Source organism: Pieris napi, chromosome 9 (genome assembly GCF_905475465.1).
Source record: "Pieris napi chromosome 9, ilPieNapi1.2, whole genome shotgun sequence".
Taxonomy (NCBI): Eukaryota; Metazoa; Arthropoda; class Insecta; order Lepidoptera; family Pieridae; genus Pieris; species Pieris napi.
The window spans coordinates 11,661,601-11,675,808 of NC_062242.1; the positions used below are offsets into that span (position 1 = coordinate 11,661,601).

The 14,208-nt window shown below is 32.3% G+C and overlaps 1 protein-coding gene across 1 annotated transcript; it reads right to left on the minus strand.

The window, feature by feature from the left end:
- Positions 1 to 969: 969 nt before the first annotated feature.
- Positions 970 to 14,208, minus strand: LOC125052533 (lysosome-associated membrane glycoprotein 5). The gene is made up of 6 exons (XM_047653439.1): positions 13,972 to 14,208; positions 8,937 to 9,043; positions 7,977 to 8,108; positions 7,061 to 7,177; positions 5,876 to 6,078; positions 970 to 5,368 (listed from the first exon to the last, which is right to left on the minus strand). Exons 1-6 carry the CDS (start codon positions 14,045 to 14,047, stop codon positions 5,122 to 5,124), a joined length of 882 nt encoding a protein of 293 aa, XP_047509395.1. The 5' UTR covers positions 14,048 to 14,208; the 3' UTR covers positions 970 to 5,121.

Sequence of the window (14,208 nt, forward strand, 5' to 3'; positions counted from 1 at the left end):
ATTGTACGTATACAAATATGAGTATTTAACTCTCGCCTAACAATCCTCTGAACTTTTTATTAAAACGTGTTTAGAACGCCACCTATTTGTAATAAATGGTAGTTTGTCAGAGTTTAGGATACGAAATAATAGTGGTGCATTGTACACCTACCAGATGACAGTAAAAACAGTTTTCTATACAAAATTAAAATGTGGTTAAACGCTTTAATACTGAAATAATTACGGCTCCTTGAAAAACCGCGAGTCTTATGCGATTAAGTTTCTAAATATCTTGAACCCTTGGGCGTAGAGATGTGAGTTCTCTCTGCATCTTTTGTTGTTCGGATACCTGCAGCTGAGTTTCATCATCGGACGTCGAGGCAGAATACGTAATTCCACCCGTATCACCTCGACGTCCGGCGTTCCACGACTGAGCGTAAAAGGGCAGTTTATAAGTCACCTCCAATATGGTAAAACCAGCTATTACTAGCATTGGGTATGAAGTGTTTTCGAACCAATTCGACTTTGACTTGAGGGTCCTTCAATAGCTAGGTCCAATTCTTAAAAGGCCGGCAACGCACTTGGGAGCCAGTAGTGTGTGTCCATGGGCGTCAGTATTACCTAACATCAGGTGAGCCTCCTGCCCTCATCCCTCAGCTTATTTTTTAAAGAGAAAGACAGGAAATGGAAACACCTAAATCGAGATTGCTCTACATATAAACGTCAGGATCGGTTCCACGATTGGAAATGTAGCGACATCTACATTCAACGGCTACAAATCACTGCGATGTCATCATACCTTGAACGCGGACGAAGATATTCCGGCCGCTAAGGTTATATATATATGTCACCGTAAAATTGTAAATACCGTTAGGTTGTAATCTAACTCGCGTGATTGTGAATCTCAACGTACTTACTGCTTACAATTTAACGTATTATTATTCGGTAGATTGTAATCTATCGAAGTGAAACCGTTTAAATAAAAATACCTTGATTTCGACGTCATTTATTCATAAAGATAATCTCATAAATGAACGCACTAAATTACAATAATTTTTGAGATATGTCACTTACAACTAATCAGTGGTGTATGTTATATTAGAACATCGAATACAATATAAATAGTAGTTTAAACAATATCAAACATACTAAAGTATCTACGTTGTGAAAGTAAGAGTTACAATTTGTCCAAATAATAACACCACCACTTTTGCACTATACGCACGTGTTATAATTAATGAAAATCTTCACAAATTTGGTTTTTCTTCAAAATTGACAACCGTTTTACAATACAACAACCTCTCCTCATTCAATTATAACACGCGACGCCAATAAAAGCTACAATACACTATTGTTATAAGATCAATGTTATTGGAAGACAAATCGTATGGCATATAATATTTTAGTATAATATTTATCATTATAAATGCACCGATATATAACGCTAAGAAACTAACGTGGAAACAGCTACAGGGATCCATTACAAAATATTAGGAAAATAGACATCTCAATTATTTGAAAACACTTCAGAAACTTTTAGCTTTCGCTCATTAGTTAATTGCGGAAGTGTTGGTACTATATCGCTGATAATAAGCTTCTAGACTGTTTATATAAATGTTGTTAAACACTAGTAAAACTACTTCTTCAACTGTATCCAGTAATAGCTGAGCAGAGGAGTTGCGCTGATGATTTCCTCGCTCAACGAATAAGTATAAGTAGCGAGAAAATGCTGCCAGCGTTAGTGTATATTTGTGTGTTGGAAATAAATATCATTTGTTTTATCATCGTTGTAAAAAAAAATAAGTTATTAAAAGCGTTTGGCCTAGGTTCGGTTTTTGGTGAGACTTAGGCACTCCATTGAACCAGAACATATCAGCGCATATAGTAACACACCGCAAGAAATCCAAACTAAGTGCAAGATATAGTGGTACGTGTAATTCGAAAACGATTAGCATTTGTATAAAATTCGAAAATACAAAAGCAAGAGATTCAAAAACTAAAGCTTTATACAGCACTAAGCGTAGATTAAGAACTATATTAAACGTTGTACAAAACTAAAACTAAAAAACGTTTCTTTTTAGTTAGTTTGTGTACAACAGCACTAACAAACTAAACATGATCGAACAGCGATCAATATACAACTTATAACTAATCTGATTAAACGATATGTTAGAGTAATTGATGAGTATAATGTATTAAAGAAATAGCCTTCACAATTAAGCGTTACACACAGCAAACCTTAACTAGCAAAACTTGGTACTAGTGTTTATATACTTAAATCTGTTATAACTTATTTACTTACACATTTCGGGCAAATATTACATCTTCACCCTTGCCTTAAATCGTAGTCATAAAAATATATTTGATGTTACATGTAAAACCTTTTTCTACAACTAACATACATTGTATCTGACCTGCTCTTTGGTTCAAAATTGTGTTTATGTCGAAGCCAACTAGTTTAATAAGCCGTTTAATTAACAGCCTAGCTGTTTAACTAAACAGTGCCGTTTAACTAGCGGCCTGAAAGATATTCCGCCGTAGCGTTTGTTAAAAACATTTAATAAACTGGCTGGCTAATGTTTACATTGACATAAAAAATATTTCTTCAAAAATTAAATCACACTATCATTGTCGCTATACTCTTCCGTTGTGAAACGTCATCGATCCATGTCATTAGCCAAGCTGTTTGATCAACTGGCTGAATATCTTTCAGGCCGCTAGTTAAACGGCGCTGTTTAGTTGCGAGGCTAGGCTTTTAATTAAACGGCTTATTAAGCTAGTTGCCTGCGACATTTACATTACAAGACAGTGATTTAGGCTGATTTAGTTTTTTAGGTCTTACTTACATGGATCATCAATTCTGTACATAAAGAGTAAAGTGATACAAAACTTGGAAGTTAGAAGAGGTAGTTAAAATTAGATTAGGCTTGATTAAAACTTGCAAAAAGATTTTGAAATATATACTAAGTTAAAGATAGTTTGGATAGTGAAAGTTCCTTTCGAAATAAATGTAAGCAAAACGGTAGAAATTTGAATTAGAATAATCAAATATTATACAATAACACACTTAACCTAGGAATAATACAATTAATTAACTCTAGAAAAATATCACCAGCCTTGCGAATCTGTAACTCACTCTTCAAATTCTCACAGCGGATTCCGCTCTCAAATCACTCGTGACGGTGTAATATGACACCGTCACCGTAAGTGAGTTACAGAATCGCAAGGCAGCTATTAAATATTTAAACTATAATTATTTATACACTAGTGGAGCCAAGTTTTGCGCACAATACAACATCGATTCAGCCATTTTGTCGCAACGACGGCGTCGAATAAAAAATTATTATTGCTTGTACACGTACTATCAGTGTTTACTACACCGCAAACAATTGATAAAATAAATTATATATACTTACCTTCAATTATATCTAATAAATGATTAAATTATAAAGTATATTTATTATCATGTGATATGTTTATAGTCTAAAATATACACAATAGTAATCACACAGAAACTACTTTTCATGGAGCTAAGTTTTGTAATCTACCTACTGCATTATTTTTTTGAATTTACTTTCTCGAATCAACATTCACAAACATTTCTGCAGTACATTCCTCTTATTCTTAATTTCGATTATAATTTTAATCATGTGTCGACGTTTTGACACACATTTCGATAAATTATTTTAAATTACATACTTCTAATTGGTGCTATGTTTGCATTGATAAATCGGTTCTTATAAAGACTTTACCAGTTTTATAGATTTACAAATCATGGGTATTTTAGTATTTCCACAGACCACTACGAATGCTTTGTGCAACTTGACATTTTCTCTCCTTAGCGCTTTGTAACACAAGGATAATACACACTCTCCTATTATATCCATCAAATTGTTAAGCGCACAAACATACATAACACACTTATTTAACGGAGAATTTCATCGATTCTCCTAACCCTATAGGGATTTTTTTTATAAACCACTTAAAAATAAACGATAAAACCTATTCTAAGAGTTTCTTTGGAGTACATATGTTAGTAAAAATAAAACCCAATACTCAGTATGTTACTTTTTCTGAAAAAATCACATTTCCGTTAAATATATGCAAACATAGATTTTGTCCTTGTTTCTCAGAAAAAGCACATTAGGTAAGATTCAAAGACAAGAGACCGAGGGACAGTCTAAGCGCGCACTAACTCTGACATCTGTCAAATGCTTTGTCAATCTGAATCTTAGTACACCGAGTTTTGGGTGACACCTAGAATAATATGACGATTAAATACATTTATACATTATTATCAACCATCAACAACTTTAAACAACTATATATCTTTTGATGAAACATTAAACCGCTATATCAATTCAGCTGGACTTTGAACTAAACTAAACTGAAACGCAGCATAAGCTACAATTTTAGTTTATTTTAACTGACATTGTCCATAACTACCGAATTCATCAAACTTTCGTGATTCTACGTTCTTCACGAATAACATTATCAACTTTCAACAATAACATGGGACTATTGATACGACGCGTTGTTCATGGACTAAACTAAAATGACTAAATTTAGTTTAGTTTGACTAACAACTATAATAGTTTTGTACAGTCAGTGCCGTAGGTAAGTGAATAATTGGGTAAACTGTACATTGTGCATAGATATCATGTCGTGTGCTTTATATCGTTATAAATACTGCGTGGGACTCTACAATTGGCTATGCTGGGACGTTTATTATTTAAATGCGTTCTGAACAAGGAATGTCCCGGAATACTTTCACGAAATTTTAAAAATAATAATAAAAATTAAATTATGTTTTACAGAGAGTTTTGTTTTAAAGAGTAATATTTTTTAGGCTCCAGAATAAACGCATTCCAACTCCGTATTTGAGGTATCGCAAACCTCTTATAATAGAATTAAATATACCAAACGTATAAGCCTGATATTCAATTAAAATAAAACCTCTTAGGCTTTGGCCTTTTTTTAATATTCAAATTGGCCACACAGACGAATTATAATGTTTCGGCCGGGAGCAGGCCAAGGCCTATCGACATCTCATGCGACACAGACAAAGATATAGTATTAAAAACAAATTAAACCATAAACTAAAAGACAGTAAGATTTAAATTCAGAACGCATTCAACCCCTTCATTCCATAGTGTCGTATTGTACTTTTTTAACTTTCAAATACCGCCAGATCGCATAGCCTATGAGAGTACCAGCGGTCGCTATAGCCAGTGCGGAGCCGACCGCGACTGGTGCCGTTTCGGATCTGGTTCGGTTGGCGTCAGAACACTTCCAGGGAGGACCAAACACACCGTCACGACGGAACATAAATGGCTGGAGACGCATTTGACGAAGGTAGAGTTTAGCACGATGCGCTGTGTTGGGGCTTCTGCAAGATATTCAAATTATTTATTTGACTATCATAACATAAATTAAGTATTTAATAAAACAATTTTTAACCGGATTGAAGTTATGTACTACAATACTGCAAATTAAGTACATAATTTGTATATATTATTATGTATTCTATCTTTGACTATAAGGTATATCCTTTTTACTTATATACTTTATACCTTATAAAGGATAGAAGGTATACCTACATAGAGGCATCGTCCCGTTAATAATTAAATCGTCATCAAAAATAAAAAATATATGATTCAGTAATAGACAAGAACATAGAGCGAAGTCACAAAAGCGACATTGTTATTTTTTTTAAATTCTAATAAACATAATTATGTGTAATTCCATATAATAACTGTAAATTCTTTTTGTATAACACGTTTTGATAGTATCGCATTGATTGTAAACTGTAATAATATTGACGTGTTAAAATAAATTTATAATTAAATTACCGTTATAATAAACTTTAAAATAACTACTTGAGATATGGACTCACCCAGCATCCTCCTCCAACAACTCCACAATAGATTCATCAGGGCAGTCAAAGGATTTGCCAACAGGTGTGGGGAAAAGCAACGCACGAGGGCCAGTAGACAATGTGACTCTACGACCCTGTTTGGCCGCGTGTTCGAGGATTCGTGCGCTGGAGTTGTAGGTTAGTCTGATGCTGTCCACGTACCAGCGTTCGCCACCTGGGGTCTAAAATTTAAAAAATATTTAATTCATTTCATACATTATATATTAACTTTTAAAGGAGGTTGGCCTCAGGTTTATCTAATATATAAAATTCACGTCACAATGTTCGGTCCCATACTCCTCCGAAACGGCTCGACCGTTTCTTATGATTTTTTTTATTCAGTAAGTCTGAGAATCAGCTGGCTACATCTTTCAAACCCCTAAGTGATAAGGGGTGTCCACCCCAAAATTTATTATTTAATATAATATAATAAAGACATTTTTTGCTTTGTTTTTAAAATATGTATATAACTACAACTCTTAATTTACATGTACCCTCTACTATTTTTCTTCTTTTGATTTGTTAATTAAAATCTTAACTTGAACTCTGAGGTTTATATATAGAAAAATCACAGAAAAACCTAAAAAGTTTTCATTCCGGAAAACCGATCAGTCTCTGGGGTAGCATAGCAAAATGTTCATCGTATGTACTAAAAAGGTAGGCTAGGCATTAAGGAGAAACGAAGTTCGCGCGGGCAGCTAGTACTATGTATGATTAATAAATCAACCGAATGATTTTTTTGTTTTTGATCTGTGACATTTCGATAATATAATGTTAATATTTATCACCAAATAAGTGTTCGTTGTATTGAAAACGATGTTGTATTATATGATTTAAATTTTAAAGGCTAGATGCCTTCATAGTGTTGGCGAGTATTCAGACCATAAGTTTAACAACAATTATAAACAACTTAACTTATTATTATGACATTATGAACATTAATATGACATTTGCATGCCTATTTTTATATAGCTGATTGAGTGGATTTTTATAATTAATCGATCTATGTACCACTTTCTTTGCAAACAAACGATTTATGTATTGTTATTATTTATTGAAATCAATACATCTCCAATGAGGTTACAAAACGTTATGCTACGGGCTATCAGTTCAAGTCTGCCAACCAACCAATTATTGTGTGCCGGAAAACCAACTGTTACCAACCTTAGCAAACGTCCATTCCAATGCGAACTCCTTGAACGAAAGAACCAATGTTTCCAAATCACTATCCTTGCAGGATCCACTAGCAACAGCGTTATTAGGCACAAAAGTGTTGGCGTCCTGTTAAAACATAAATAACAAACAATTATTACAACTTCTTTACGTATAACTCGAGTCTCATTCACATATTTAGTTCTTCAAATGCTTTGCCGCTATTGTGGCAGTTGCTGAAAGCACTCGTAACATCGATTTATGTAAATAACGTTTTAATTTCGATTTTATATCTGCCAAAGTTTTATGTAAATGTGTAATAGTTATGTAATTCAAAGACAATAAAATAAAATAAATAAATCAGTAGCGCAAAAACCTTAGGTCTTGGCCTCAGATTTGTTTCATGATCATTTTTAAATCTAATAGGCAAGTAGGTGATCAGCCTTCAGTCGACTTTTTGGGTCTAAGACATGTCGATTTCCTCACGATGTTTCCTTCACCGTTCGAGCTAATGTTTAATGCGCACATAGAAAGAAAGTGCATTGGTGCACAGCCGGGGATCGAACCTATGACCTCAGGTATGAGAGTCGCACGCTGATGCCACTAGGCCAACACAATTCAAAGACAATATGCAATAACAAATAAACTCTCGGAATAAATAATAAAAAACAAAGCAGCAATCAGCAAATATTTATTATCCATTCAAGTGTATTAATTGAGAAATTGATGGTAACATAATTGACTTTTTATAAATTTATATAATATTTCAATAAAGTCGGTGTTTCTAACATTACTGAAATTTGTGCCATAAGTGTTTATAAGACAAAATCTATATCCCATTTTATTTGGTTACAAAAAAATCCAAATGACATTTATAAAGCAAAATCAGGTAGCAAAATAGCATATAACTAAATTAAAATAAACTTACAGCGCGCTCATTAAGTTTGGTCATGTAAGAGATGTCAAGTAAAGCGTCCACAACCAGTAAAATGCATGTCTCCCCCCCACTCCCTTGAAGACGGTAGGTTGCTGTCAGAAGGCTCCGTTCTGTTGGTGGTTCCTAAAGAAAAGACGTATGAAACATGTTCTGATGGGTTTCAAACGAGATATCTTCAGTAATACTTTAATATATAAATAAAAAAAGCCTCTTATTTCATGCGATATAACCGAAACACTATGTAGAATGATTCGTTCTTGTATAACGTTAAAACAATTGAATTCAACATTGCTATATAATCAATATGCATTATAGTTTTTGTTACGAATAAAAAACAAATTCTTATATTTTTTTATGTAATATCAGTCATTATGCACCAACAAACCAATCCACGAAAGACCATTGCGAAATTTATATGTTAAAAATATTCGTAACAAATATTTTATTTCCAGGAGTAAGGGGTAAATTAACAAGAACAAAAATTAAATAAATGAATTTCTTAGACCAGATTTGAATAGCTCAAAAAATAAACTTCGGCCATCTCATTCTTAAAAAAATCAACCTGATTGCACCGTTTTAACTAAAGTGCTATTATTATCATAGCATATACGTACAGACACAAAACATTATATCGTTCTTTTCAGTCAATTTGACAGATTTTGTTTTTAAGTTAAGAGACTGTTATTAGAGCAGACTCCTAAAAAACACACTTGCTAGTAGCTCCTACACTTCTAGTAGGCAACGATGTCACTTATCAGATGAGGCCTAGCCCATTTGCCCTTGTTTTATAATAAAGACTGATTTAGTTTTTAGGAATTAGGTTAAACTCTAATGTTTATTATACTTATTCAGTTATTGACACAATATATGTATTATATTATACGAGCACACTATTTAGAATACAATTTTTTGTGTAATTTTGTTGAATTTTGTAATAATAACGTATCATACCGTTGATCCAGGGGCTATAGTAGTTTTGCTGTATTTCGTAATCCTGGGTCGTCGCGTCGATGCTTGGTTATCTAACTGCAGGCTGTGTACCGAACAGACCACCATCACTGCCATGAAATACCACATAGATACTGCATTACACAAACATTTAATACAATTTTAAATAAATAAATACTAATATACAAGTAAATACGGCGAACCAATACGAATAGATATTGCATAATATGTGAGATTGGAAGAAAACCTTATTTAATACAGATATGTTTGATAATTGTCTTCGATATCGAATACACTTTAGTTAACCATTTTATTGATTCAATCAACAAAATTAAAACGCTTAAAGGTTAATATGAAGTCTAATTAAAGTTTTTATTGTCCTATTTTTATTTCGCGTGTTTTTCCAAACATAAAATATACGAGACACATTCAGGATCTTTCACATAAATATTCCCAAACTGTCGCAACAATTTGGAACACGGATTTCAAGATTTAGCACGTTTCCCAAAGTACATGAAGATTTAAACGCGCGCTCACAAATTCAGATCACATGTTACTGAGAATACAGAGCTAGCGATGTACGCAACACTATAGAAACATCGATATAAGAAGAATTTCACATTGCTGACCAAAAACTAACAGAATCAAACAATTAACGTGGAACCATCATAACATACATACTTTATTCGAATTAATTTATTTTTAAAATAGGAAATTAATACGGGTTCATTTAACTTTTACTAACTTTACATACATATAGATATTTAAAGAAATTAGATTTTATTTTTTGAAGAAAGTCTGACCCTTATATAATAAACGGAGATAAATTATCAATCAATCAATGGTTTGAAAGCATGTTGTCTTAAATGTGATATTTTTTTAGCAGTATTGGCCTAGTAGCTTGAGCGTGCAATCTCATTCCTTCGTAGCGTCGAACACCGGCTGTGCACCAATTATCTGTCTGTCTATGTGCACAGACAGACGTTCATAAGTGAAGAACACATTATGCCTTACACGCCATGCCTTAGATCGAAAAAGTCGGGGTGTGTTAGCCACAGACAGCTGTTCACCTACTTGCCTTTTAAAAAAAACAAAACACCACGAAACAGATACAAAAATCTGAACCCAAGACTTGTAGCGCCTGTTGTGTTTTATACCACAAATAAGTCAATGTATGTCCCAAATTACAGTCAAATTTCATCAACATTACATGTAAATTGGTAGAACCTTAAAGCAATATTTGATAATAAACAAGATCTCTAAAAAAACTCAGACAAAAACAAATATTTCATATCGCGTATCCCATCACTATTTTATGAATGGAAAATTATAGCGCTCGGAGATTAATCCTGTTGAGACGGTTAGGATATGTAGGACGTATTAATTGAAACTAAATATAGGTAGGTACATGTATTAAGGCCTAGAAAATTTTGATATAGCCTATAAGTTACGAAGATTGAAATAGAACTAAACCATTGGAGCGCGTTATTGGATATTTCGATTGAATATTTATAAACGAACTGAAAGCCCTACATAGTTTATTATTTTTAAGATTTTCAATTTGCAAAGAGCACAAGAGTGTAAAAGTAACAGTATATCTAAGCTGTATTACGTTTATAAGAGGGCAATGTAAAACAAATGTAAGACTATTGTACGATTTTATTTTCTTTAACAAAAACTTGACGACACTATCTGGAAGACATTACTTCCTTAATGGTCAGAATAAGTATATTAAAACCTAAGCATAACAATCAAATATAGAGTATTTACTATTTTCTTTAACTACATAGTAATAGTTAAATAATTAAAAATGTATGAAAAGAAAATTAAAGCTGGCAGCATTTCCTCGCTGTATTGCGATACGTATTCGTTGAGCGAAGCACCAGCTCGGGGGTCACCGGTACTATCTACCAGGCGCCAACTTAAATATTTAATTAGCGCCTTTTTTAATTGTATAAATGTGTATATTAATATTATGTTTATATTAATGTTAGTTTATATTATTATTAATATATGTATGAACATATGTTATCGCATTTCAGTTAAACAATGTAAAACTATATCTATTTAGAATTTTACGACCTTTCAAAATTTTAATAATACATTTTAATTTTAAGGCTTTTTAAGGAAATAGCAAAAAGGTTAGTCGACATCACAGGAGACCGAAGAGCTGGCAGCTACCTCGGTCAAAGAACTAGTCTAGCTATTCAAAGGGGTAACGCCAGTATCTTCGAAAACTTGCCTAAACGGACTCCTTTTAATAATATATTTTAGTTATTATATTTTAAGGTTAGTTATCGTTTTTAGTTAAGAAAATTGTTGATAATTTATGAAGCTAAGTTTTTAATGTTTTTATAGACATTTACTACCTATATCATAAATTACATTGTCATTTATAAATTTTAATTATAGTGATTTCTAATAAAATAATTATTTTGAATACTCTTAAAGTCTGTGTTCCGTAAACAGACATGCAAATTGAACCAGAATTTTCATCTTATCAAACCTGTCACGATTTGATTTCAAAACATCGCTCCAGCTTATTGTCTGATGTAATCCACAAAAAACCTAAGAATATTGCCGTAAAGAAGGTAATGATGGTATGACAAGATAAATGATGCTTTTAGTATAAACAGGTATTCGAGCCGCGAACCTTGAATAATTTTAGCAAAATGAAATATAACGTCACATTGAATACGTCACATCATAAGATTTTTTTTTTACAGAACATGAGGCATATGGGCCATAGACACTCAATGCCAGGAGATCGCGAGTGCGTTGCCGGCCTTTTTCTTGAAGGACCCTAAGTCGAATTGGTAATTAAATTAATTTGGTTGCCAACTCTCATACTCTCCTTTAAGTTGTTCTAAAATTATTAGGATCTTATACTTTTCATCCAATGTATAAATTGTAAGTTTGCCGTCGTCGATAATATATGAGATTAATTGAATGAGTGTGCACTTGCGTCTGCGCATACACTTATGCATTCCATCTTCATCGTAAATGGCATGTATTAGCCGCTGTGACTTGAAAACTTTATGGCTAGACTAAAATAACTAAAAGATTAGATTTTGATAATCTAAAAATTTCAAAAGAATATACCTACATATAAAAAAATCTGTCTTTCGACGACTGGACCATTCAACTACGTATTCTATGATCTATCATTCATCTATATCACCTTTAAAGGTCTTTAACTCCTAAGACTTAAGAATATTTCAACAGCTGTTGTCTACGAAAAAAAATCCGTCTTGATGAAAAAGAGAAATACGTTCCCTTATTAAGTAAGTGAACCGTTTTTGAATTCTATTTCCGAAAGTATATAAAATTCTGGCTTCGTACATTTGCAGGTGAGGCAAAGAGAGCCGGAAATATTATTTTTTATTTTTATTTATTTTGTAAGTCATAACTCAAGAACAGCTAGACAAATGTTTATGATTCGTGTGTTTTTGGATTCGTCGTCATATGATACTCATCATTCATTCAGTTTTAAACATCAATCTCACGGAATATTGTCTATGTCCTCTCTTCCAATTATAGTTTACCGATTCGAATGATCCTGAACACACACTACCAAGGTTCTTCACTGAAGAGTGCAACACACATCGCCAATAGAGCGAATGTTTTGCTGGCCCGTCATAAAAACACTTCTGATTGTGTAATGGAACTTAATTTTAAAATCTTCAATCTGCTCACTCATTGAACGTTATGCGAAACGATGTTCGCTGGATCAGCTAGTATTACAAAAATTTAACTAATATTGAATAAATTATAAAGAGAAAAAAAATTTGCGATAATATAATTATTAAAAAGATTAACTGAATTTCTCTTGCTGACCAGGATTTATAAGGAAGACTCAACACGTAATAAAGTTACGCTTGTGGTACAGTAATTTAAACTCTAGCTTGATAATTTATCCTGCAAATGGGCGTAACTGCGATAGTCTATAAATTACCAGTTTCCATAGTAGTTTAGTACAAGAAATAATGTCTGTACCTACTGTACTGGTAATTTTGTTACTTCTTTCTAATATACTGTAATTTCTAGATCTCATACTATCTATCTACGTTGAAGAACATATTTTATAGGTTAATGGGTAGTTCTAGGTATAGATTTAGCGTGGGAGATAGCGTTCCCAAAATAGCTAATAATAGGTTATATGGCGATGACGTACACTTTATAAGTAGCATACCATGACCAGATTACCAAGAAGGTACAATGAGAATGTTTCCATATCTTACTTTATATTTAGAATATATTATTTCAATAATTCATGGAAGCCCAAAATCAATGTAATGGTAATAAATAGTGTTAATCAACATAAAAAAACAGAACGAATAGCAAATAGCTTTATAAACATATTAAAGTCGATATTCCAATTATGACGTTAGTTGAAATTTCTTTGGTAACAATCAATTTTTGAAACAATTCATATGGAAATATATATCAACTCATTCTTAGGCGCATTGTATAATAACAAGTTGGGCATAATATTGTAATAATTTCGATACTTCCGTATTTTGGTCACTAAAAACAATTATAATAAATCTCTTAATATTTATAAAATATTGTTAGACAATACGTAGCGCTTGCTACGCCACCTCTACGAAATTACTACAGAATTATTGAAGGAGGTATTTTAACGATTAAATACCACATTTTAGAAAATCAATGACAATAGATGTTAGCTGCTTGATACTTTTAAAACTACTTGATAAATTTAAAAGCTACAATTACTTGTGTAAATATATATTTTTGATTTATTATAAAATATAAATTATACACACAAAATATTTTACGCGGGTAATTATATTTTTTTCTATTCAAGAATATATACACGTTTTTTTTTAAATATATAGTTAGATTTTAAATATTTTAGAAATATTTATTATCTTGAAAATTTGATTTTTTTATTCTGCATAAGTTCAATACGCGTATCGATGACAAAGGGCTGTTCAAAATATATTTTACTGTTAATAAATGACAATAAATATTTTATTTTAATTATAGTACTAATTATTAAATTCTGAATACTTACAAAAACACATAAATTTCTTCAGGAAACACATAGTGAAATCCATGGTGAGGAAGCGTTTTAGTGATCTACCAAACATGGCGTGTACAAAATCGTAATATCAAACTAATTTGTTATTAAATAAGTTATTTCTGCCATCCATTTGTGTAAAACTACGCGAGTATCTTGTATTTAAAGGCTTTATACTAACGAATGCGGGGGTACGGCAGACATTTTGTGACGTCAGATGAAAATCAATGG